This window comes from Suncus etruscus, chromosome 7 (assembly GCF_024139225.1).
Source record: "Suncus etruscus isolate mSunEtr1 chromosome 7, mSunEtr1.pri.cur, whole genome shotgun sequence".
Classification (NCBI taxonomy): domain Eukaryota; kingdom Metazoa; phylum Chordata; class Mammalia; order Eulipotyphla; family Soricidae; genus Suncus; species Suncus etruscus.
In genome coordinates this window covers 70,656,270-70,682,727 of record NC_064854.1, presented here as the reverse complement: position 1 = coordinate 70,682,727, position 26,458 = coordinate 70,656,270, and the positions used below count along the sequence as shown (strand labels likewise).

The 26,458-nt window shown below is 36.1% G+C and overlaps 1 protein-coding gene across 1 annotated transcript in view; it reads left to right on the top strand.

Moving 5' to 3' along the window:
- COL19A1 (collagen type XIX alpha 1 chain) overlaps window positions 1-26,458 on the top strand; it is a 433,347-nt gene that overhangs the window by 329,204 nt on the left and 77,685 nt on the right. The window contains exons 18-26 of the mRNA XM_049777641.1: window positions 6,039-6,083; window positions 14,568-14,630; window positions 19,511-19,546; window positions 21,136-21,171; window positions 21,263-21,316; window positions 21,936-21,989; window positions 24,154-24,207; window positions 24,964-25,053; window positions 26,307-26,351. Coding sequence (XP_049633598.1) covers window positions 6,039-6,083; window positions 14,568-14,630; window positions 19,511-19,546; window positions 21,136-21,171; window positions 21,263-21,316; window positions 21,936-21,989; window positions 24,154-24,207; window positions 24,964-25,053; window positions 26,307-26,351 — 477 coding nt within the window. The remainder of the gene's footprint in view (window positions 1-6,038; window positions 6,084-14,567; window positions 14,631-19,510; window positions 19,547-21,135; window positions 21,172-21,262; window positions 21,317-21,935; window positions 21,990-24,153; window positions 24,208-24,963; window positions 25,054-26,306; window positions 26,352-26,458) is intronic.

The following is a 26,458-nucleotide window of genomic DNA, read 5'->3' as shown; positions in this document are numbered from 1 at the left end:
ATAGGTCTTCGAGTGTTCTGCCTATTTTATTCTCGATAAACTTTATAGATTCGCATCTGATTTCAAGGTCTTTGACCCATGTTGAGTTGACTTTTCTATAAGGAGTGAGGTATGGGTCAATTTTCACTTTCTTACATGTGGTTTTCCAGTTGTACCAACACCATTTGTTGAATAGACTTTCTTTGTTCCATTTCAAGTTTTTGCCTCTTTTATTAAATATTAGTTGGCTGTATATCTGGGGGGTTATGTCTGGGAATTCTGTTCTGACCCACTGGTCTGAGGTCCTGTCTCTGTTCCAATACCATGCTGTTTTGATTACTATGGTTTTATAGTATAGTTTCAAGTTAGGTAAGGAGATGCCATCCAGCTTTTTGTTTTTCAGTATGTGTTTGGCTATCCTGGGTCTTTTCTGGTTCCAGATGAATTTTGTGATAGATTGTTCTAATTCTTTAAAGAATGATGTCTGAATTTGGATAGGGACTGCATTAAATCTATATAGTAGTTTGGGTAGGATAGTCATTTTGACTATGTTAATTCTACCTATCCATGAGCATGGGATGTTTTTCCATTTCTTTAGATCCTCTTCAATTTCTTTCTGAAGTGTTTTGAAGTTTCCCTGGTATAGGTCTTTCCCTTCCCTTGTAAGATTGATTCCTAGATACCTGATATTTTTTGATACTATTTTAAATGGAATTGTATTTTTAATCTGTCTCTACTCGACTTCGTTGTTTGTATATAGAAACACTACTGTCTTTTGTGTATTGACTTTGTATCCACCACTTTGCTGTATTGGTTAATTGTTTCTAGGAGTTTTACTGTGGACTCTTTAGGGTTTTTGATGTATATCATCATATCGTCTGCAAATAGAGATAGTTTGAGTTTCTCTTTCCAAATTTGGATTACTTTGATTCTCTTCTCTTGTAGGATTGCTATTGCTAGGACTTCTAGTGTTATATTGAATAAAGTGGAGAAAGTGGACAGCCTTGCCTAGTTCCTGACCTTAGTGGAAATGCTTCTAGTTTCTCGTAATTAAGTATAATGTTGGCTGTAGGCTTTTAATAGATAGCTGTAACTATCTTGAGGAAGGTTCCTTCTAACCCTATTTTGCTGAGTGTCTTTAACATGAAATGGTGTTGGATTTTGTCAAACGCCTTCTGTGCATTGATTGATATGATCATGTGGTTTTTGTCTTTCTTGTTGTTGATGTGATGTATAATGTTGATTGATTTGCATATGTTGAACCAACCTTGCATTCCTGGTATTATATATGATCTTTTTGATGAAGTGCTGGATTCGGTTTGCTAAGATTTTGTTGAGTATCTTTGCATCTATGTTCATTAGTGAGATTGGTCTGTAGTTTTCTTTCTTTGTGGTGTCTTTGCAATCTTTGGGAATAAGTGTGGTGTTAGCCTCATAAAAGGAGTTGGGAAGGATTCCTGTTTTTTCAATGGTTTGGAAGAGCCTATGGAAAAGTGGTAGTAAGTCTTCACAGAATGTTTGATAGAATTCACCTGTAAATCCATCTGGGCCTGGACTTTTGTTCTTAGGGTGTTTTTTAATTACATCTTTAATTTCCTCTGAGGTGATTGGTCTGTTTAGGCTTCCTAGTTCTTCCTTTTCCAGTTGGAAGATGGTGTTTTTCCAAGAATCTGTCGATTTCTACTGGGTTCTCTAGCCTAGCTGAGTATAGTTATTCATAATATGATCTCACAATATGTTGTATTTCTTAGGGTTCTGTTGTAATCTCTCTCCTATCATTTGTGATCCTACTGGTTTAGGAGTTTTCCCTCTTTTTTGGTGAGTTTTGCCAGTGGTTTGTCTATCTTGTTTATTTTTTCAAAAAACCAACTCCTGGTCTCATTGATTTTTTGTATTGCTTTCTTAGTTTCTATGTTGTTTATTTCTGCTCTGGTTTTTATTATTTCTTGCCTTCTGGTTGTGGTTGTATTTCTCTGCTGCTGTTGTTCCAATTCCTTGAGGTGATCCATTAAACTGTTGATTTTGCCATTTTCGTGTTTCTTGACATAGGCCTGTATTGCTATGAGTTTCCCCCTAATTACTACTTTTGCTGTGTCCCACAAATTTTGACATGTTGTCTCTTCATTATCATTTGTCTCAAGGAATCTTTTTATTTCTTCCTTGTGTTGTTCTTTGATCCAGCTGTTGTTGAGCAGCATGTTGTTTAATCTCCAGGTATTAGTTTTTCTCCATTGCTTCTTCTTAAAGTCAATTTTGACCTCTGTTGCATAGTGGTCTGATAGGGTACTTCTAATGATCCTTACATTTGAGGTCTTATATAGGTTGGCTTTGTATCCTAAGACATGGTCTATTCTGGAGAATGTTCCATGTGGGCTTGAGAAGAATGTGTATTCTGCTTTCTGGGGATGGATGGTCCTATATAAGTCTATTCACCCTAGATCTTCTAATTTTTCATTTAGAGCTCTTATTTCTTTGCTATTTTTCTCTTTGGTGGATCTGTCCAGTGGTGATAATGGAGTATTGAGGTGCCCTACTATTATCACATTTCCCTTCGTGTGTTTCTCCAGGTTTGCGAGCAGATGTCTCACATATTTTGCTGGCTCTACATTAGGTGCATCGATATTGACCAGGGTTAGTACTTCTTGATCTAATGTTCCCCTGATCAATTAGTAGTGACCCTCTTTGTCTCTGATCACTTTTTCGAGGTTGAATGCAATTTGGTCTGATATAAGAATGGCTGTCCCTGAAGAGCTTGTTTCTATACAAAAAAAATCCCCCCCTTATTTAGTATACCTTTGCAAAAAAAAGGAATGGTGCCATATTATATTGCTGGTGCATTTGGTGGTAATTGTGTCAGGCTATATAAACTCTGTGGCCAGATTTTGACCTGAGATTTATCCTAGGCAAGACTTTTTCTTGTAGGTTTTTGTAAGAAGCAAAACCAAAACCGATGAAGTTAAAGAAAATATATATGTCTCCTGCCTGTGTTTGGGTTTCTTTGCTGCTGTTTTTCTAGATCCTTAAGGTTTCCCTTTAAACTGCTGATTTTGTTATTTTCCTCTTTTCTGATGTAAGCCTGTATTGCTATGAGTTTCCCCCTAATTACTACTTTTGCTGTGTCCCACAGATATTTACAATTTGTCTCTTCATTATCATTGGTCTCAAGAAATCTTTTTATTTCTTCCTTGATTTCCCCTTTGACCCAGCTGTTGTTGAGCAGCATGTTGTTTAATCCAGGTGTTGGATTTTCTCCACAGCTTCATTTTACAGTATATCTTAATAACTGTTGCAGAAGCAAATGTCTTTTAAAGATTCTCCTTGATCCGAGAATAAGTGTGTTTTTATGTGTAGGTGTGCATTCATATATTTGTGTATATGTATATGTGTAATAAAGTGATTGTAGATGACCTATTGCAATGACCCTGACATGACATAATGGTGGCCAAAGTGAAAACAGATGACTTGAACAAGAGATTTCAGAGAAGGTGGAACTGATTGATTATGTTATATAAATTGAGAGGATGGTAATATTCAGAATAAATTTAAGCCCTCACTAAAATTAGACTCCTGTCATTTCTCAGACAATTAATATTGTATGATGCAATGATGATTGCATTTCAAAGGGAAGTCTCCCAGGCATTCCTTAGTTGTAAAACTGACAAAAGTACTTTTATAAAGATTTATTTTTGAGGGGTCAGAGTGGTGAAGCTAGAAGTAAGGCGCTTCTGCCTTACAAGCGCTAGCCTAGGATGGACTGCGGTTTAGTCCCCAGGCATCCAATATGATCCCCCATGCCAGGAGCAATTTCTGTGTGCATATCCAGGAGTAACCCCTGAGCATCACTGGATGTGGCCCCAAAACAAACAAACAAACAAAAAAAACCCTGAAAATAAAAATTCCCATGGTCCAGTTATCTTAATGTGTATTTGACCCCCAAGTACAAAACACAAAACAAAAAAAAATCAAAGAGATATATGGATTCCCATGTATATCGCAGCATTGTTTAAAATAGTCAAGATTGAGAAACAAGCTAAGTGCCCTTCTGACTTAGGGCACTTAGGGTAATGAATAAATATTTTGTAGCTATACCCAAGAGAATACGACTAAGCTATTACAAAACGTAAAATTTTGTCATTTGTAACAACATGCAAGACCTATAAATTGGCATTCTTGATTAAAATGTCAGATGATTTCAATCAAATATGGTAAGTATATAAAACAAACAAACTAAATGATATAATAAATGTTGGTATATCAGTTAGAGGTTACTAAATGAAAGGGGAAAAGGAAGAATAAATTGGAACACATTTGGTGAATGACAGAATTGGACTTTCAATAGTGAACTTAATGTAGCATATATACAAGTTAATTAACTATGGTCTCCTAAAATTATATAATTTAAAACCCATTTTTATAAAAGGAAAGACTATTGAAAAAGGAGAGTGGGAAGGATATGGCCTACTGTTCATATAAGGCATGCCTGCGGTTTATTCAAACTGAAGGAAGCCACCTTGGTCAGTGAACACCAGTAAGCATTAGCTGACCTTTGGGGAGAAAATCGTCAACAATTAGAAGATATTGCTGGAGTTATACATATGCCCAGAGAGCAATGTGTTTGGTTGTTTGTAAAAGATAGACTGGGCTATAAATCTAAGAAATTTTGAAATTGGAAAATTTTAGCTATTTTTCAACAGCTTAGGCCAGTTTAACCAAACAGTAATAGGTGATCTTAAAAAAAAATCTTCTAAGAAGACCAAAAGCACATGAAGCAGAAAAATGGTGGCAGAAACAACCTCTCACAAGAGAAGGGACTGTCAATGGTGATAGCCATGTGTGCATACCAGAGATGGTAAGTTTACAGGGCGAGTGGAGTCAGAATTAGTGTTCAGGAAACAATAGAAAAACAGTTAAGACAACAAAGAAGAACTGGTGGTAAGTGATTGGACTGAAATTTAAGTGGTGAAATTAATGTAGTATGAGCACATGGAAGGGGAAGTAGGCAAGAAAGATGCTCTGCAGCAGGGCTGGCGAACAAGGTCGACACAAAAAGCCAAAATTTTAAACTGTGAGAGTCAGAGAGCCACACCACGCAGTGACCTGCCAAAACAGACGAACACTCCCACAAAAGCATATAGTTTTAACAATAATCTATTAAATACACATTGCATTTTGCCATTTTGAGTGAGGGTAAAAATCCTGCAGTGATGAGGGTGTGCTGCGTCCTCCACACTAAGAACTAATGGCGATATGTGACCCAACATGTGACACACGGGTCGGCCCACCCCCACACACGGGATGACACAGCCTGAGGCGGGACTCCGCACTCGGATCTCTCTCTTCAGAGGTCCCTCCTCAGAAGCAGCAGAACAAAATCTAAACTTGGCAAAGAGCCACAGTATACAAAAGAATGGTAAGAGGGCAAAGAGCCGCATTCATTTTGTCTGGGAGCCGTGTGTTCGCCACTCCTGCTCTGCAGCATCCCACAGAAGCCCCTACTGAAGTCACCATGTGCCATTTTTTTCTTAAATCATTCCCGAGGAAAGTGACACAAAAAATTGTCTAAAGTTAGCATTTTTCAGAAATATTTAACAGGGGTCCAAGCAGTGGCGCCTTGCCCACGCTAGCCTAGGACTGACCCCGGTTTGATCCCCCGGTGTCCCATATGGTCCCCCAAGCAGGAGCGATTTCTGAGCGCATAGCCAGGAGTAACCCCTGAGTGTGACTGGTTGTTCCGCCACCCACCCCAAGAAATATTTAACAAGAGGTGGAAAAAGGCAGAGGGATTCAAGTACTATCTATTAAAAAAAAAAAAAAAAAAAAAAACTATCTCAGGCAGGAGGGATAGAACAGCGGGTAGAGCATTTGCCTTGCAAGTGGCCAACCCCCAACCCAGGATCCACCGGGGCTGCCAGGAGAGTTTCCTATGCTATATAATACGTTTCCTGAGCTATATGAGAGGCCCCAAAACAAAACAAAACAAAAAACCACCTGCGTTTCTAAAAGTTGTGACTAAATGCATCAGCCAATTAATAGTCTTATTTTGTTTTATATTTACCTAGGGAAATCTTAATGAACATGGAGCTGGTGGTCCTATAGGAGAGAAGGTAATATGATTTCCGCAGTGAATGGAAACAGCTGGGATCCTAACCCACACCACATTCATACTCCAAGGACAACACTGTGGCATGCAGGGCTTCCTGGGGAGGGGGCACCAAATTGCAGGTTGAACGCTCCCTTCCTCCTTGATCTGGCACAAGGATTGGAAAGTGCTGTAGTTGTCACTCTACAGGGAATTCCACTGAGGGACAGTTGGCTACAAAGAAGGCAACGAATGAAGGATAGTTTTAACAAGGAAAAGGGAATTAGTACAATTAGTACACAATTTTTCCATACAGGCGGGGGTTGGGTTGGGGAGAAGGGAGATTTGGGACTTTGGTGATGGGACTGTTGCACTGGTAATGTGTGGTGTTCTTTACATGACTGAAACCCAAACACAATCATGTATGTAATAAAGTTGTTTAAATAAAAAAATAAAACAAACAAACAAAAAAAATCAATTAGTACACAAGTTTCTTTCTAGTCCCTTTAAAGGCAAATCCATCTGAAGACCCCTTTTGCAAGATGCTATTTTCTTGTCTTATTAAGTACCAAACATACACTATGGTAAAGGAATGGAGGTGGGGCTGTGCCCTCGTGGTTTAACCAATTAATTATTTCAAAACACATTTAAAATTACAGCTCTGATGAATTTCCTTTGCATTTTAATTGTCACTATTCAAAGGTTTAATTATATAAGCTATGAAGATGATAGATTCCCTTGCCCCCTCACAAAAAGATGAATCACACTGGTGATTATAAAATTGTCATGGCCATGTAACTGCACCATTTTCAGGGAGAAAAAAAAACGATCTATAGCTATAAGTAGATTTGAAATACTCTGGGAAAATACAGCCTTCATTCATTCACTGAGTAAATATTTTCTTGATTGAATAAAGGGTATTTTAATATGAATCCAAGAATATATGACTTTTGTTCCTTATAAATCAGTACAATCATCTACTCAAAAGATCACACATCCATCACCAGAAAATACAGTTAAATGATAGTCAGATAGTCACAAGAAACTAGGAACTACTTATAGATTGAAAATAAAATTTTCTGCAATAAATAAATTAATAAATTCCTAACATTCTTAAAAAAGACATCCAAAGAATTTGGTATACTGCAACATAAAGTGAGTTAAGTGCCAAGTACATTAACATTATTTTCTGTAACCCAAGAGTTTACATAATATTCACAGATCCCTAATGAGTACATTACACTTTAATCAATTACTATAGACTAAAGCATGCTAAAGGGGGAAATATTAATAACTAAATAAAAAGAGTCACAGAATTTGTCACATAGAACAACTGAGCCAAGAATAGAATTGTGACACTTATAAAGTATTTAAATGATGATTTATTTCTTGAAACAAAACAGCTGGCTTCTGTTTTGCTATGCTCATTTGGAAACACATGTTACTTAGAAATTCTTAAGACCCTAATGATGAGAAATTTGATTCTGTAAAACAGGTGTATTTCATACTCTAAGGACCTTTTCTATTACTAAATCTTTTCTAATTGCTTTAGGATCTTAAGTGGAATTAGAAAAAAAATTTAGTAGCATAACTGTTCCCTCTTCCCACACAAATAAATTACCTAGAAGAGTTTCCAGGGAACATAATGTTATATCTGATATAAATATTTATGTGAGATAATTTTTTATTTAAAGCATTGTGATTTACAAAGTTATTCATAGTTAAATTTTAGACATACATTGTTTCAGCATCTATTGCCTCTTCAGAGTCATCCTCAGTCCAACATTGTTCCCATAGTTCATCCTATACCACCATATCCTGTCCCCAACCTACCAGCATTACAGGTTCCTTTTAATTAGGTTGGTAAAATGGGCTCAATATTTTATTGTTCTTGATTCTTGGCTTAGATATATAGTTCTGTCAATGCTTTTTTTATTTTTGTTTTTTGATTTTGAGGCCACACTGGGTGGTACTCAAGGATTGTTACTCCTGGCTCTGAGCTAAGAAATTACCCCTGGCAGGCTCAGGGGATCATATGGAATGCCATAGGTCCAGGTATTGAACTCTGGGAGGCCACTTGCAAGGCAAATGCCCTAATTCCATCATTTCTTTTTTTGTTTGTTTGTTTGTTTTGTTTTCTGGGCCACACCCATTTGATGCTCAGGAGTTACTCCTGGTTAAGCGCTCAGAAATTGCCCCTGGCTTGGGGGGACCATATGGGACGCGGGGGGATCGAACCACGGTCCTTCCTTGGCTAGCGCTTGCAAGGAAGACACCTCACCTCTAGTGCCACCTCACCGGCCCCCATCATTTCTTAACACCACCAATGCAGTTGAATCAATTTGACCCTTGTCCTCCAATATTTAACATGTATCTTTCTCTTCCTCCACTCAATTTATTAACTTCTCCTTACTATAGTCTGTTGACAAGAATGTTCTACATAATCCCAGTTAAATCATTGCATTAGTTCGTGCAATTATTCTAAATACCACATATAAGTATATCATCCTGTATTTAATTCTTCTTCTGGCTTATTTCTTTTAACATATCTTCCAGGTCTATACATAATGAAGTGAATTGCAAGATTTCATTATTCTCAGAGCTATTGTAAAAATATTCTAATTTAAAGCAGTATTCTATTGTGTATGTGCACCACACCTTTTTAAATATATTTTAAATGCTTTATTTAAGCATCATGGTTATAGAATTGTTTGTGATTTTTTTGTCAAGAATGTACACCACTTTCACCAGTGAACATTCCTCGATTCCCCTGCCTGCCTGTGGGCAGATATTTTACTTCTCTTTCCCTCCCTTCAACCCTCCCACCCTCTTTTGCTCTCTGTCTCTTTCTCTCTCTTCCATTTTTCTTCCTTTTGGACACTGTAGTTTGCATCACTGTTAATGAAGGGGGTTGTTTCATTCATGTCACTTTAGCCCCTTTCAACACCCCTTATGTGTCCAGTGATCAGTTCCTACTTTCCTACTTTTCTTTTAATAGTAGTTCCTTCTCTACCCTAACTGCACTGATCTTCTATTTGTGGCAAGCTTCCTACCATGGGTTGGTTCTCCTGACGCTCATCTCTACACTCTCTGCATATTATTACCAAACTTTCTTTTATATTTCTTATACCCCACAAATGAATGGGATTATTCTAGATCTATCCCATTTCTTATGACTCATTTCACTCAGCATAATAGTCTCCATGTCCATCCACATATAGGCAAACTTCATGACTTAATTTTTCTAACTGCTGCATAGTATTGATTTGTGTAGATGCACCATGGTTTCTTTTGCCGCTCATTTGTTCTTGAGCAATTAGGTATTTTCCAGATTATGGTAAATAGTGATGAGATGAACAAAGGAATGCAGAGGACTTTCCTGCAAGATGTATTTAGATTCCTAGATTATGTCCCTCAGAATGGTATTGCTGGATTATATGGAAGCTCAATTTCAAGATATTTGAAGAGTAGCTATATTTTCCCTATGTTTGTTAATTTATTTTAAGGCTTTTTTTTTTCAGTCTCTTCTGCTGTATAAAGATGTGATGGAGCTCATCTTGCAGCTAACTGATTCTGTCCTCATCAGTTGATATTCTACTATGAGGCCTTTCAGTGAAATTGTTTATTTTCCCCACTTTTTATCTTTTCTCCTCTGTGAACTGTTCAATAAGGTATTTTTGTGAAAAAGTCCCTCTCTGTCTTTCCTTTCCTTTGTTGTTTGTTAAATAAGGAAATTTGTAGAAGTGTCCCTCCATTTAACGTTTATATAAGAACCAAGTCAATTGGATTGTTGGACTTGTTCTAGCATCCCCATAGGCACCAATCTCGCCATGTGATACTGTTCTTCCTTTGCATAGGCACATTAAAATGGGAAATTATATACAAACACATTCTTATCTTATAGAGATGGGAACAAATAAATTTTCTTAAATGGTGACAATTGTGTCCACTGTCTTAAGTTAGATTGTTTATTTTCTCCACTTTTTATCTTTTTTTCTCTTTGTGAACTGTTCAATAAGGAATTTTGGTGAAAGAGTACCTCAGTTTAATGCTTATGTTTGAACCAGGTCATGGGGATTGTTGGACTTGTTCTTGCGGCCCCCTTATGTGTTGATAACACCAGGTAGCATTATTCCTTGTTTGCATGGGCACATTAAAATATATACATACAAATAAGTTCTTATCTAATAAAGATAGGAACACACAAATCTTGTGGTACAATGAAACCTTACACCCTGAACATTGACATGATGACCTGGCACAGGCCTCAGAGGTTTGGGCATTTTCCAGTCACCCCTGAACCAGGGAATCCATCTATGAAACATCCAAAGTTGTCTATGACATCACCTGGAAGCAATACTCTACCAGAGAAGACCCTACTGCTGCTCTGACATTGATTTACTCAAAAGAGTCTTCCCTTAACACTGAGAAGATTTAAACAACAACAATGACCTGTGTACTGGACAGGGCTTTCTGCATTGCCCTTTAGTTGTGAGTTGAAATTAGATGCCGCTCCACACCATCCTGACTTCAATGTAGGATATACAGATTCCAGGACCTTCAATACAGAAACATGATACCAACAATAGAGACTGTGAAAAATATAACTGTATAGGCACTACAGACAATGACCGGGATTGAACAAACTAGTTTGCCTGGAGCCTAGAAATGATCTTATGTCAAGAAACTTCAGGGGTAGGGTCTCCTTGTACTTAGGCCAAAGTTCTTCCTTTCCATGACCCCCATACTTTGGTGGGCCCATGCAAACGATAACTGCCACTCTAACATTGTTTTTACAGTGTTGCTTTGACTCTAAACCTTTAAGAAACCACTAGTAAAAATATATGGAACTGCAAAAGAAATGGTTTACATTAGTGTTAACATATATGCTTTTAGTTACACTAGAATTCTGGGGGATAAAGGAGGGAGACAAGGGATATATGCTTGGGAACAGGGATGAAGGGAGGTCAACATTGGTGGTGGAAAGGCCCTCATTTATTGTCACTGTGTAAGATTTGTAATTCAATTTGGCCACAATAAAAATTAAAAAAAAGAAAGAGATTTCCATTTAGCCCACCAGGTTTTTCAGTTTGAAGTTTTCTCTTTTCTACTTTCATATATTTTTTGTATCTTGGTGTGGTTCATTTAGTTCTTTCCATACTTTCTTTGAGTTATTAGAACACCCTCGACATTTTTTTTTGACAGTCCTTATTGGAGAGGTTATATAGGTGGCTGGCACTTGTCAGGTCATCAGAGCTACCATCTTCATTCTCTAAGTATATTGGAGTTCTGAGATGTTTCCCAATTGTCACCTTTGCATTTTGGTGTTTCTTATTTATTATACTGGAGTTCATTGACTAGTAGGAATGTACAGCTGTGGAGAGCAGTGACCACACTGATCTCTTTTTGCCAGTCTCTTCTCTATGTCTTGTCATAGGGCTGGGGCTGTGCTCAGTGGTGGTGGCACTGGTCTTTTTCAGGGGATATATCTGGTGACAAGGGTCTCTGTATCTCTGTATCCCATCATGGGATAAGGGCCACACTGAGTGGCGGCAGCTCTAGTTTCCAGGAGCAGTCCATGCTCAGTTCACCTGGTGACAAAAGTTTTCATCTTGCTGCATCCAGTCATGATGGTAGGGCCATGATCCAGATTTTATTCAATTTCTTAAGATTTTTGAAGCTTGTGTGTTATAGGTCTCTCACCTCTTTTGTTGTGCTGATTCTAGATACCCGATTATTTTGATACCATTTTAAATGGTATGGACACTTTGGTATCTTTCTCTTCTGACTCCTTATTTGTATAAAGGATATAAATGATTTTTGTGTATTGACTTTGTAGCCAGCCACTTTGCTGTATTGCTTTATTGTTTCTAGAACCTTTGGGAACTTCAATGAATATCAAGGACTAATAATAAAATTGGCTGTGGGCTTTTTATAGATAGCTGCTACTATCTTGAGAATGGTTCCTTCTACCCCATTTTGCTGAGGGTTTTAATCATGAGTGGGTTTTGGGATAATTTATATTAGATGTATTCTATATTTTCTTTACTAATATGGTGTATGATGTTGATTGATTTGCAAAAATTGAACCGTTTTTGCATATCCAGAAAAAAAATCACTTGATCATGACGTTTACTTTTTAATGTGCTGTTGAATTCGGTTTGCTAAGATTTTGCTGAGAAATTTTGCATTAATGGTTATCAGTGAAATTGGTCTGTACTTTTCTCTCCTGGTAACATCTTTCTTAGCTTTAGGAATCAGCATAATGTTAGCTTCATAGAAGATGTTATGAAGGGTTTCCATCTCTTAGACATTGAGAATCTGTGTCACTAATTCTTCTCTGGATGTTTAATAAAATCTCCCTCATCTGTGCCTGGACATATATTCTCATGGAGATTCTTAATTATTATTTCAATTTCCTTGCTTAGAAATGGTAATTTTAGGCTTTCTATTTTCTCTTCATTCCATTCTGGGAGATATTTCCAGAAACTTCACCATTTCTTCTAGGTTCTCCAGCTTAACAAAACAAAGTTGTTCATAGCAAGATCTAAAGATGATTTGGATTACAGGGGTTCTGTTGATTACTGTGGATCTCTCCTTTCATTTCGGATATTATTTATAAGAATACTTTTTCTGTTTCTCCTTGTGAGTCATGCCAATGATTTATCTATCTTGTTTTGTTCTTTAAAATAAAAAGCTACTGGGGCCGGTGAGGTGGCGCTAGCGGTAAGGTGTCTGCCTTGCAAGTGCTAGCCAAGGAAGGACAGTGGTTCGATCTCCCGGTATCCCATATGGTCCCCCCAAGCCAGGGGCAATTTCTGAACGCTTAGCCAGGAGTAACCCCTGAGCATCAAATGAGTGTGGCCCAAAAAACAAACGAATAAATAAATAAAATAAAAAGCTACTATTTTCACTGATGTTGCTGGTGTTCTTAGTCTTGAGTGAGTTCCAGACCAAGCCGTGAATGTTTAATATATGATTTAATATATCTATTGTTTCTATTTATATAGTAAAGTATAAACATGAACTGGAAATAAATTACTAAATTCCTGATTTTTCCCTCTGGGACAAAAAAATGAAGAAACATAATTTAAACGTAATTATAATTTATTATAATTTTTAGTTTTTTCATTTTGGGTGCTAATACTTGGAAATTTGACATAATTGACATTATGTATTTGTATATTTTAAAATAAACATAGGCAAGTGAGCAGATTGAGAAATATGCCCAAAATTGCAATGTTGAACATCCTTTTGTAAAATGAAAGCAAATCAAAAGCATCAATATCACATACTTTTTATTGACCTTTTAGTTTAGAGATTACATGATATTCAAGGATTTTTGTAAAGCTAAAAGAGGCACTACACTAAGATTCCTCTGAAGCTTCTGATTAGTGGATTTGTTTCCTTTCCACAATTATTATTTCTAAAATTCAACTTTTGAGAGCAGTCATTATTTTCACATATAAATCCTCCTCAAGTTGTCTAACCAAAACATCTCAGACATTTGTAAGCTGGTGCTGCCATCACATCAACAAGAATGACCTTCTTGTTCACAGATAATCATTCCAATGGCAGTAGCAGAGCTGGGAATTGCTGAGAGACTATTTACTTCATAGGACTCTCTTTCCCCAATTATCTTCATCTTAAAAATAAAAATAGACATTTCTGGGGCTGGAGTGGTGGTTGACATAGGACAGACCTAAATTCAATCCTCTGCATCTCATAAGGTCTCCCAAGGCAGGAGCAATTTCTGAGCACATAGCTAGGAGTAACCTCTGAGTGTCCCTGGATCTGGCCCAAAAACCAATAAGTAAAGAAATAAAAATAAATAAAGACATTCCTGAAACAAAGTTAATTTAAATTGAGAGTGCCAGTTAAACAATCTGATGTCTTTGGAATCACAGAAAATATTTTGGAGGACAGAAAAACAAAATTGTAATGTTTTTCTCTAGATGTTCTTCTTTTAAAAATATTAAATATTACTGTGAAAGATTTGTAATTTACTTTGTCCACAATAAAAATTATTAACTTTTGGGGCCAGTGAGGTGGCGCTAGAGGTGAGTGAGGTGCAGCTAGAGTTAAGGTGTCTGCCTTGCAAGTGCTAGCCAAAGAAGGACCACGGTTTGATCTCCGGCGTCCCATATGGTCCCCCCAAGCCAGGGGCAATTTCTGAGCACTTAGCCAGGAGTAACCTCTGAGTATCAAACAGGTGTGGCCCCAAAAAAATAAACAACAAAAAAAGACCAAAAAAATTATTAACTTTTGTTTTACATTAATTTTAATATCACAATGAACATATAGATTTCTAAAAAAAAACCCGGAGGCATTATAAAGTGCTGAAAAACACATTATAATTCAAATTACCTAATGATGCAAAATGTCCTATATTCTACTGGATGATACAAATTTCATAGTCAGAGCAGTACAACAAAATCTTTGAATCCAACAGTCACAGCACTGCTCATGTGACCTCATACAAAATATCTCTTCATTTTTTACTTAATAGGGTGAAACTGGACAACCAGGAGTTCCAGGGCCTTTTGGCACAAAGGGCCAAAAAGGAAAATCTGTAAGTATTTTAACTTGGATGGAAGAATTTTTAAAAAAAAAAAATTAAAATTTCTTTTCTTTTACTTTTTTTTCTTTTTTGTTTTGTTTTGTTTTGTTTTGGGGCCACATCCAGCAGCACTCAGGGTTTTCTCCTGGCTTTGCACTCGGAAAACACTCCTGGCAGATTCATGGGACCTTATGGGATGCCAGAAATCAAATCTGGGCTTGTTCCTAGTCAGCTGTGTGCAAGGCAAATGCCCTACCACTGTGCTATCTCTTCGGCCCCTACAAATTCTTTTCATAAACAAATCTATTAAATCCTTAAAAGGAAAAAATTCATTTATCAAGAATCCCTTTCTTCTGAAGAGGAGTGAATAAGAATTATTAATTTGCTGGGGAGAATGAATAAAAATGTCAAAAAATGCCTGGTTGTCAAACGAGAGAAATGTTAAAATTATTCAATACTTAGAGACAACTCAAGTCTGAGTATATACTTTGTATGTTGGATCCTCAACATCACAATCCTTGGGATGATCCCCTAGCACATAGCACCTGAATATCATTAAATGTGTCCCCCAAAATTTATTTAATAGAAGGACATCTGGGAAAGCACATTTCTATAATGTTTGAGATCCCCATTTCAATCACCCAACACTACATAAAGCCCAGTCTTGCTGAGTGAGCTGCCAGAGTATTCTTACTTATGGTATTCCCACGTCAGTACCAATGCATAAATCCCTTATTAAAATATATAAGTATTTAATATTTAAAAGCCAACATTTTCCTGTACTTCAGCTTTGAAAAGTGAACATTTTTAACCAGAACTTGACTGTTTTTAATCAGAGCCATTACCCAGGATGAATTGTTCTTCTGTCTTAAGAACTCCTCTTTGCACTCAATTTCGCTTTGTGACTGCAGGAAATAACATTCTTTGATGGGCTTCTCCACCTGTGTATTTCCCACAGTGTCTGGAAAAATGTCTATGTTCCACAAATTCATCCAGGGCTGGCTGCCCCTTCTGTCGTCCATTCACCCTCTGATCCATACTTATCAGCATCTCTTTAACCTCTAAACTGCCTCTTAGAGCTCCTATGTCTCCGCTCAAATCTAAAACTAATACTCAAGTCTCTTGATTGCCATGTGAAAACAACAGGCCCAGCAGTAAGATTTACTAGATTTGGTTTGTAGTACAAAAAAATGGACACTTTTAGTGAATTAGATCATGTATCTCAAGCATGAATGCTCCTTGAGTCAACTTCAGATCATTCTGAAGATACTGATTCTCATTCTGTAAGTCTGGGGAGGGTCTTAAGAGGCTGCATACTCAATAAAATGTTTTATTGAATACCAAGATTTATAATACTGTTAACTATATTTTAATGTACATATAATTTCAACACCTCATGCATCATCAAAAAGCCCTTTTCCCACCACCAATAACTAAGGACCTCTTCCAAACCTCCCTTCCATGTAATCTCAGTTCTACAGAAACAATCTTCATTTCCATGACTTTGATCACTTTGTTCCCTTACATGTGTCCTTTTTTACCCACATATATGAGGCTGCATTTCTCACAAGCTTCTAGATGGTACTTCTGATGCTGGTCAGTGTACCATGCTTTGAGCAGCAAGGTTTGAAGGATTTCACAGCTCCTGGGACAATCCCCTTGGCTTTCTTTTCTTCTATCGGTGTTTGAACTCTGAGAGTAGGGTAGGTGGGAAGGACTGGGTGACCAGGCTGCTGCATGAAATTCTTTAGTTTATCTTTCTATTTCAGAATAAACTGACCTCTTTCCTCTAGCTCTCCCTGCTAATTTCTCACTTAATCTCTTAATTCTCATATCTCTCTGACATATGCTTCCCTGCCTTTCTCCCTATTCTCAGAATTTAAAAATAAATTTATAGCATCACATAGAACAGTTTAGCTCATTGTGGTCTCATCTTTTCTATTCCAGTACCAGATCTGGAATTAACTTTGTAAAATAATCAGAAGTCTCAAATAAAACTCTCTTTATATAAAATTTAATTACAAAATAAAATGCTGATTTTCAAATAACAGTTGGTCTTCTACTGAAAGACATAAACTTAAGCACATGACTATATATGTAGCATATCAAATTAAAATTTCTGAATAAATTATCTAGCAATCAGTGTTTCTTTTAATGGGCAGTTACTACATACCCAGGAGGCAGTGAAGTGGAGAAAAATGCTTCTTTTAATGGGGTTTGACCCAAAAACCAAAAAAATAAAATAAAATAATAAAATAAAATAAAATAATGATAGATTTCCATGAAGGCACTGAGTATTTTTTTTTCCTGAAAAGGGGATGGAAAGCCAAATAAATTTGAAAATATCTGATTTGCACCCTAGGATTTTATATATAAAAAATGAGAGACTCTAAAATGCCCATAACTCAGGTTTAGAGATATAGAACAGTGGCTAGAGTTGTATGCTATTGACCAGGGTTCAATTTCGGGCACTTCATAAAGTCCCCTGAGCACTGTCAGAGTGATCTCTGAGCATAGAGCCAAGAATATGTCTTGAGCACCACCAGATGTGGCCCATCCCACTAATCCCAAAAGAAATATATGACTTGAGTAAGAGTAGTAGTGAGAATAAGACTAATTATCAGTCTCTGGAAATCAGGCTCATGTTTCTGTGTTTATTTTCTTGTGTGTTTCCACCAGTTACCTTAATAGATGTATATTGATAGTAACTTTGAAAAAGCTATAACATAAATAATGTGGTAGGAACAGCAGTTATGTAACATATATATGTGGATATGTTTATAACTTATAGCACATAACTAGGTTAACATCATCTCAAATCCCAAAATTCAAATCAAGTTTTATAATTAAGAGTGAAAAGAAAAAATATCAAAATCCTCATCTAATATAAAGAAACTAACCACTAATACAAGATCTGACTATATTTGAGAATCATGAAGCATATTAGTCCAAAGGTTAAATTATGTTAAAACTTACTTCAGGGGCCAGAGAGATAGCCTGAAGAAAAGGTGTTTGCCTTTCATGCAGAAGGACGGTGGTTCGGATCCCGGCATCCCATATGGTCCCCTGTGCCTGCCAGGAGCGATTTCTGAGTGTAGAGCCAGGAGTAACCCTTGAGAGCTGCTGGGTGTGACCCAAAAACCAAAAAAACAAACAAACAAACAAACAAACAAACAAACTTACTTCAATCCTGAAATTGAAGGGACTTGACAAAGAAAATTGTCTCTCACTCATACTGAATGCCCGCATGATTCTGTTGGGATGAAAGAGTACTATACACCACCAGGTAGCTCTGATATGTGATATGTACAACCATCTCATTTTGTACTGTAGAGAAAAAGTGGGATGGAAGAATCATGAGTGGGCTTTTCACTAACTCAATTTGCAAGTTACTCTCAGTAGTCAAGATTGATTTATTTTATAGTTACACATAGTATATAATCAATATAGTTTACAGTCAAGATAAGACACAAATGAATGCTATTTTAAGGAAAATAACTCAGTTATTCAGACACTTACACAGTCTCTTCCCTTGGTTTGAAATAAGACATTTTTCCTCATGGTGTTATTGCAGGATTAATCAGCTTATGTACATGAAACATCAGCAACAGAAACTAACAGAATAAAGTTTGTGTGCATGCACACATGTGTGCCCATTAAGACTAAGATGTGTTCTTAATGACAGTGACAAAATGATATTTAATAAGAGATATTCTCATGAAATTTATATCTACCTCAGGGACCTCTACACACACCTATATTCATTGTAGCATTATTTACTCTAGTCAGATCTGGAAACAACCTAGATGCCCAACAACAGATGAGTAGCTAAAGAAACTGTGGTACATATACACAATGGAATACTATGAAGCCATCAGGAAAGATAAAGTCATGAAATTTCTTACCCATGCATGGACATTGAAACTATTATGCTGAGTAAAATAAGTCAGAGGGAAAGAAATAGACAGAGAATAGTCTCACTTATCTTGGGATTTACTATCAAATAAAAGATAGTATGGTAATAATACTTAGATACAACAGAGATGAAGGCTGAAAGGACTGGCTCACAATATGAAGCTTACCACAAAGAGTGGTGAGTAAGCTAGAGAACTAAATACACTAACAACTATCATGACAATGGTAGTGAGTGAGAGAAGTAGAATACCTGTCTGGAATACAGGCAGGGGGTGAGGGAGGAAGAAGATGGGAACTATTGGTGGTGGGAATGTTGCACTGGTGAAGGGTGGTGTTCTTTATTATGACTGAACCCAACTACAAACATGTTTGTAATCATGGTGCTTAAGTAAGGATATTATTTTTTTAAAAATAAAAGAATTCTTAACAGTTTGACAGACTTAACTATTATTTAACCCCCATAATTAACACCTTCATGCCATTGTTATTAAAATGACAGTCAATTTAGTAGAGTACTTTATAATATTATTTTGGATTTGTAAGCACTAATTTTAACACTGACTTAACTGAAAGAATTCAAACAAATGTTTCTTCAATGGAATATTTCTTTATCATCCCATCCATTTTGTTCTGACTCTATGTTCTTCTTTGGTTTTCTGGTAAACCATATAAGAGGAAACTTTAGTTTCAGAAAGACTTCCATGCTGCCATCCACAGAGGATTCTCAAAATAACATTAGAATGATTAACCTGTTGTTCATATGGGAATATGAAAGAATTTGTAAAAAAAAAAATGTTCAATTCAGTTCCCTTTAAACTAAACAGGAAGTCTGTGCTGATGCTGGACCTTTTAGAGGCTTCTTTGGAATGGAGGTCTGAATGTGGTTTGTATATTTAACCATATTTTGTTTTAGAGAGTTGCTATCCCAGTGTTTATAAGTATTTACAATTAGTTCTGCTTTCTATCTACTTTCCTAGGGGGAATCTTTTATAAAAGGTGAAAAAGGAGATAGAGTAAGTAAATGTTTTCTTACTTGGGTTTCTATTTCATTGAATTCTTTCTCTTTGATTTCTGATATACATTCTTTGTAGTCTAAAAGATTTGAAAAAATAAGATCTCTGGGCATTTGTTTTCCTATGAGAATTTTGACTTTTTTATTTTGATAAAGGAGAAATGTTAAATCTTTTGAAGCTTTGTCCTGTGAAAATACCTATCACTGATTTGAGTAGTTTTCATTTTACTTAATTCATTACTACTTTCAATAAGAATGTTATAAAATATATTCATTTAGAATATCTAAAACACAAAATTAAATTATAAGAAAAAATTTTCCCAAATTCCATTAGTAATATAGTAAGCCTGATTATTCTATCAAAGTGAATGACACTATCATAGAAAATAAGAAAAACAAATTCATTTGTCACCAATATTGTATAGTCATTATATAACCTTAATTTTTTTAAATTCATATATGTTAGTAAAATGCATATCAGCTTAATTCCACTCTTTCTCTGCCCCTCACCTGAAGTCCTAATTCTCTGAGTTAAAAGATTAGCTGTTGGTAAATCATAGCAATGTCAGTGAAGTTGAGAACTCAATGATTACTAAGAACATGATCATTACAAAATTAGAGAAAAGCCTTTTAAAAACAAAATCAGAGATTGTTTATTATTATTTAGGGGGGCACTTTAAATACTCAGGACTTAATCCTGGCTCTTTGTTCATGAATCACACTGGCAGTGTTCATAGAGAAATGTATGTAGTACTAGAGATTAGAAGCAGGGTTGGCCACATGCAAGACAGGTGGCTTATCCACTATATTGGCTTTCTGGCTTCTTCAATACTTTTTTAGAAACCTAGAATTACAAAGTTGTGTATGACTGGATTTCAGATATACAATTCAAAGCCAATCCCTTCATCACCTCCTTCCACCGATGTCCTCAGTTTCTTTTCCACCCACCAATCTGCCTCTATGATGTGCTCTTTTTTTCTTAAATTTAAGACACTGTGGTTTACAGTAATGTTACTAATATAGAGTTTCATATAAAACACATGACCACCTTTCAGCACCCCTCCTTCTCCTGAGTGATTACTCTCTCTGCCACTGTCATAGTATTCTCTTTTCTATACTATCATGACCCACCCTTCAAGTAGCATCACTTTCTTCTGAAAAACATGTTTAGAACATTCTTCAGAACTTGTTCCCATGTTCTTCATTTATACTGATTTTAGGAATTTGCAGTTCCCCAACTATTAATATTTTAATTCGTTCTTTATAATGAACTCTATTTGAGGGAGATGGTTTTGGCTACACCTGGTGACGCTCCGTGGTTACTCCTGGCTCTGCACTCAGAAATTGCTCCTGGCTTGGGGGAACATATGGGATGCCAGGGATAGAACCCGGGTCTATCCTGTGTCAGTTGTGTGCAAGGCCTTACCTGCTGTACTATCACTCAGATTTCTAATGAACTCTTCTTAAAGTCATCAAGTTTTCCCAATTTCCTTTAAGTGTGTATTAATTAATAGAAATTTAAATGAATTAAAAGAGGTGTTCATTATCTGAATTCAATAATTACATTTGTGCCAACCATTTTCTTTACAGGGAGAACCTGGGGTAATGGGATCACAGGGAATCAAGGTAATCAGACATTTTTTAGTTGCATCTTCATTATAATGAAATTATCAAAATTAAAGCAACCTTTTTGTTTTCTTTCTATTTATCTCTTTAGGGTGAACCAGGAGAACCTGGCCCTCCTGGAAAACCAGGAATTCCTGGACTAGAGGTATATAAATCATCACTGAGTAGAATTAGGAAATAATCTTGAAATAATAGTCTTTTTTATGTAAAACAATGTGCACTGGTATGCTACACAGTTTATCTTCACTGATGTTCTTAGAGGCTTTATCATGTTTCCATGGTGATTTCCACCCTACTGGCAGCATTTTACACACACAGTAACTCTCCCTTTATGTTCACAATAGAAATTTTTTTACTGCATTCTCAATAGCATGCTTAGAAGCTCTTAAGAGTAAACAATATAAGATTATTCTAAGACCTTGAGCTGTGTTCATGAAGTGAATAGGATTCAAAATTCAATTTCTGAGCCAACATTATGCAGTCCCCGTGCAAGGTTCTGCAGATTTCTTATAGGAGGGACAGTGGGTATACTTCCAAAAATTAAAAGGGCAAATTAAAAAGTCATAACTGCCAGGTGAGTATAAGCAAGTTTACATAATGGCTTAAAATTGTCTATACGCCCAAAACATGTTTCAATAGCATACAGAAAAGATGGAATAAAAATCAATCTTCCCATTGATAAAGGCCAAGCCATGTTTTACATATATCCAGGATAAATTTAATATTTTTAGCAAAGTTAAGGTACACATTGCCTTCTATTTTAGGGTCAACAAGGACCTGCAGGTTTAATGGGACCAAGAGGACACCCAGGAGATATTGTATGTATAATATGTATGATTGTCTTTACTATTTTAAAATTAATTGAGATAGATATGTCATAAGGAATGTCAATATCTAATCATAGTGTTAACTGTGCAATATTTTTCAAAAACTTGGTTAATCTCTACCACTAAAATTCATCTCACCTGATATCCTGATATAGGATCTATTGGGAAGAATCTTATTACATAAGCATGGGTGTTGCTTTTTTCATATCTTTAGCCAAATAAATCATCTCTTTTATCTTAAGTTAATCATTTCTGATGGGTGTCAGGATAATACCTATAATAGAGGGAATTGGCAACACCATAGAAAAAAGAAAATCAGACAAGAAAGTAAGCATTTTCATTATGCATGGCTTTTGTTCAATTCTCCATCAAAGTAAGGCATTTCCAAAGTGTCTGTCATTTCATTTTCTTGTGAGAGCCTCCAAGACAAATTCTTAGGCTGAAATTATTTTATGATTCAGTTGAATAAAGGTCTTGCTCAGATTGCATTGTAACAAAATTTTTTTTATTTATCTCATTTTTCCTTCTCATCTTTTGTTGTTGTTGTTATTTGTGTTTGGGGGGTTTGTTTGCTTGTTTTTCTATGAATTGCAGTCATACCTGGTTGTGGTGTTCACACACTTCTTTTTCACATTCCAAAGCTGATACATTTGTGACTCTGAGGATGTCAAATGACAGTTTTACTAAGCACATTAGATTGTGCTGTGGGCCTCTTACTTACAATGCAGGGGCTCTAAACTGAGCTGTCCACTTGTTTTATTGAACTTCTCACTTCTTCTGTCCTTTGCTCTCTTATTCTCTTATTCTTTTTCTCTTCTTCCCACCCCTCCCATTTTTCCCCTTTTCTCTCCTTTCTTTCCTCTCACTGTCCCTTTATTCCCTTCCATTTCTTTTTCACTCCCTAGACCTTTTATCTCTGTTTGCCACTCTTCCCTTTCTCACACAGGAATTCAGATTTTCTTAGTACATTTTTTCTGTTCATCTCTCAGGTTATCCTTCCATTCCTTGGCCCCTTCCAGATCCTAACCTTCTGATAGCTTGTGAATAAAATTCACTCTCAGTCCACACTGAAAAGAAAGCTTGATAATAGCTTTGTAAGGACTGACTCTGGATTATCTGATCACAATTCATATATCCTCTATGTACATTTTAGAATATTTCTCTCTTTTTTTTATCATCTTAAAAACACTTCCATTACCCTTTTCTGTGTTCTCCATGCTCTAGAACTAAATCTACAAGTATTTATGTTTCTTCTGTGTGCTTAGTTCACAGAACAGTTTTATTGTTGATCACTCAAGCAATGTAATGAGCACTATCTCAGTGTAGCTTGCATATGGATTTTACTATAGAAGAGGAAATACTAGTGGCACAAGTAGTGAGTGAATATAAGACGCCCAAGTAGTGAAGTTGGATTTTTAGTTTTGGTTTTTGGTTTTTGGTCACAAGAGCAGCGCTCCTGGCTCTGCACTCAAAAATTGCTCCTGACAGGCTGGGGGAACCATATGGGATGCAGCTTGCATATGGATTTTACTATAGAAGAGGAAATACTAGTGGCACAAGTAGTGAGTGAATATAAGACGCCCAAGTAGTGAAGTTGGATTTTTAGTTTTGGTTTTTGGTTTTTGGTCACAAGAGCAGCGCTCCTGGCTCTGCACTCAAAAATTGCTCCTGACAGGCTGGGGGAACCATATGGGATGCCGGGAATCAAACTGGGGTCCATCAGGGGTTGGCTGCGAGCAAAGCAAAAGCCCTACCACTGTGCTATCAATTCGATTCCCCAACTAGTGAGTTTAAAGTAGAGTTGCTAGATAAAATAAATAGTAAAATCAAAAGAGAAAGAGTAATAGTTGCTAATATATAATAAATATATATTTCTACATATTCTATTGTTCTTTAGCATAAGTTATGTTATGATGCAACTAACCACCATTCTTTTAGCCTTTCTTACAAAAAAATGTGGATGAAGCATTTGATTTAACTCTCTTTAGTTATTTTTTCATCTTATGTAGTTGACTCAAAATAAAAACATGTATTTTCACTGTTTTCCTCTAGAATCAGTTCTATTCTATTAAAGATCCACCAATAGATATTTTCTTTTTAATGATAATAGTTGACGTTATAATTATTGCTTTTATTTGAATTTTTAATTTTCTAGGGATTACCTGGAGAACATGGTATTCCAGGGAAACAAGGCCTTAAAGGAGAAAAGGTATAGTTTTCATTTCACTCATTTGCTACTAAATAGCTCTGTTGGAGAAAGATACAGAGTAGCAGCACCTATAGGCATTGAGAGAGAGAAAGAATGGTGTCAGTAGTGTGCAAAATTCTGATTTAAGTGTAACACCCTTAAATAGTACATTGAAGCAACCCTTTTTCTAGCATAGAAACAGATTACATAATGAATTTAGAAATTTAGATCTCCAACCACAGACAGCCTACTTTAGATTTAGCTACTAACTCTATGTAGAATTAAGAAGTCATAATCTGGGGCTGGAGAGATAGCATGGAGGTAGGACGTTTGCCTTGCATGAAGAAGGATGGTGGTTCGAAGCCCAGCATCCCATATGGTTCCCCAAGTCTGCCGGGAGTGATTTCTGAGTGTAGAGCCAGGAGTAGTTCCTGAGCGCTGCCAAGGTGTGATCCAAAAACCAAAAACCAAAAAAAAAAAAAAAAAAAAAGTCTTAATCTTTCAGAACCCAGTCCCTGAATAGTATGATTATTGATCCATGACCTTGAAATAACATAAAGAGAACATAAATAACTTTAACAATAGTTATGCATTTTTGCATAGGTTTATGCCAGTGTAAGTATTCCTTGATAAGTTATTGAATAATATTATGAATGAATGGGGGAATGAAGCTTGATTGCCTATGATGACCACTTAAAACAATGGAAACAACTACCTCTACAGATCCATTATAAAACTGAGCAATGAAATACCTATAAATTGTATCTTTTTTTTCAGGGGGAGTCAGGTGGAATTACAGGCTCTCCTGGACTTCCAGGTCCAAAAGGTGAAATTGGTCCTCCAGGGAAAAGCTTGCCAGGGGAACCTGTAAGTAGGGTATTTTTAAATTAAAATTTCTCTTATAAGTGTTTTGTTACTTTTTTATGTGTTTCTGATATTATATTATAAGAATAATAACCATGTTAGGTTTGAAGAAAATAAATATTCATTTATTCTTTAATCAAAGATATAACCTATCTGAAAATATGGCGCAAGATAATTCTTTTGGACTGTGTATAATACACTCACCATTTAATATACAGTTTTGTAAGATTCAAGCCTCATAAATTTTATGCATCTATTCTTTTTTTTTTTTTTTTTTGGTTTTTGGGCCACACCCGGCGGTGCCCAGGGGTTACTCCTGGCTGTCTGCTCAGAAATAGCTCCTGGCAGGCACGGGGGACCATATGGGACACCGGGATTCGAACCAACCAACTTTGGTCCAGGATTGGCTGTTTGCAAGGCAAACGCCGCTGTGCTATCTCTCCGGGCCCGCATCTATTCTTTAAAGATATACAGAACCTAGTAAGATACACTAGTTGTTAACAATGCACTATTTTAGGACTCTGTGTTAAAACAAAAGAATTCCCTGAAATTTTTCTTCTAAAAACTCTTCAGCTGTGAACATAGGTACAGAAAATGTTTCATCAATAGAAAGTGTTATTGTAGTCAAGGCTACTTCACAGACTGAGAAAACTGGATAGGTGAAAATCTTAATCAAAATGTCTCTTTGATGTGTGTTTTTTCTAATCCCATTGAATGCTTTTTAGTAGGTATCAATAACAGTGTTCAATATCATATGCCCCTTATATTTTTACAGTAACAAAGTTTTAAAAGTAAATATACTTGGAGCAAAGCAATAGTAAAGCCAGCAGAACACTGAGTGCAGAACCAGGAGTAACCCCTAAGTACTCATAGAGAGTGGCCCCAAACCAGGAGTAACCACTGAGTACTCATGAGTGTGTGTGGCCCAGAAACAAATAAACCAACATTAAATAAATAAAAATCAAAGTAATTATACAATTATGACAACAGTAAAATTTTTATTTCCTATTCCTTATTCCTTTATGGAAAAGATTCTCAAGTTAGATGAAGAACACTGCCTTTTATTATGTTTATTGAGATAACATGGTTAAAATGATGTAATGTTTATGCTTTTTCTGCACAAAGTTATTGTACCTCCATCATAGCCAAAGTCAGTTATAGTTTTAACTTTTTTTGAAATTTTTGAGCTGCAATTTTTATGCTATTCTTAACCTTTTATGAAAATCATTCTATTTGCTTTCTTTCTGATCTTTTAGGGTTTAGATGGAAATCCTGGAATACCCGGTCCACGTGGACCAAAGGTATAAAATACAGAAGATTTTTTAAAATATATATATTTATAATAAAACACAAATAAAATTAAAAACTCAATATTTGGTGTTTCTTGAACCATGAACTAATAAATGCA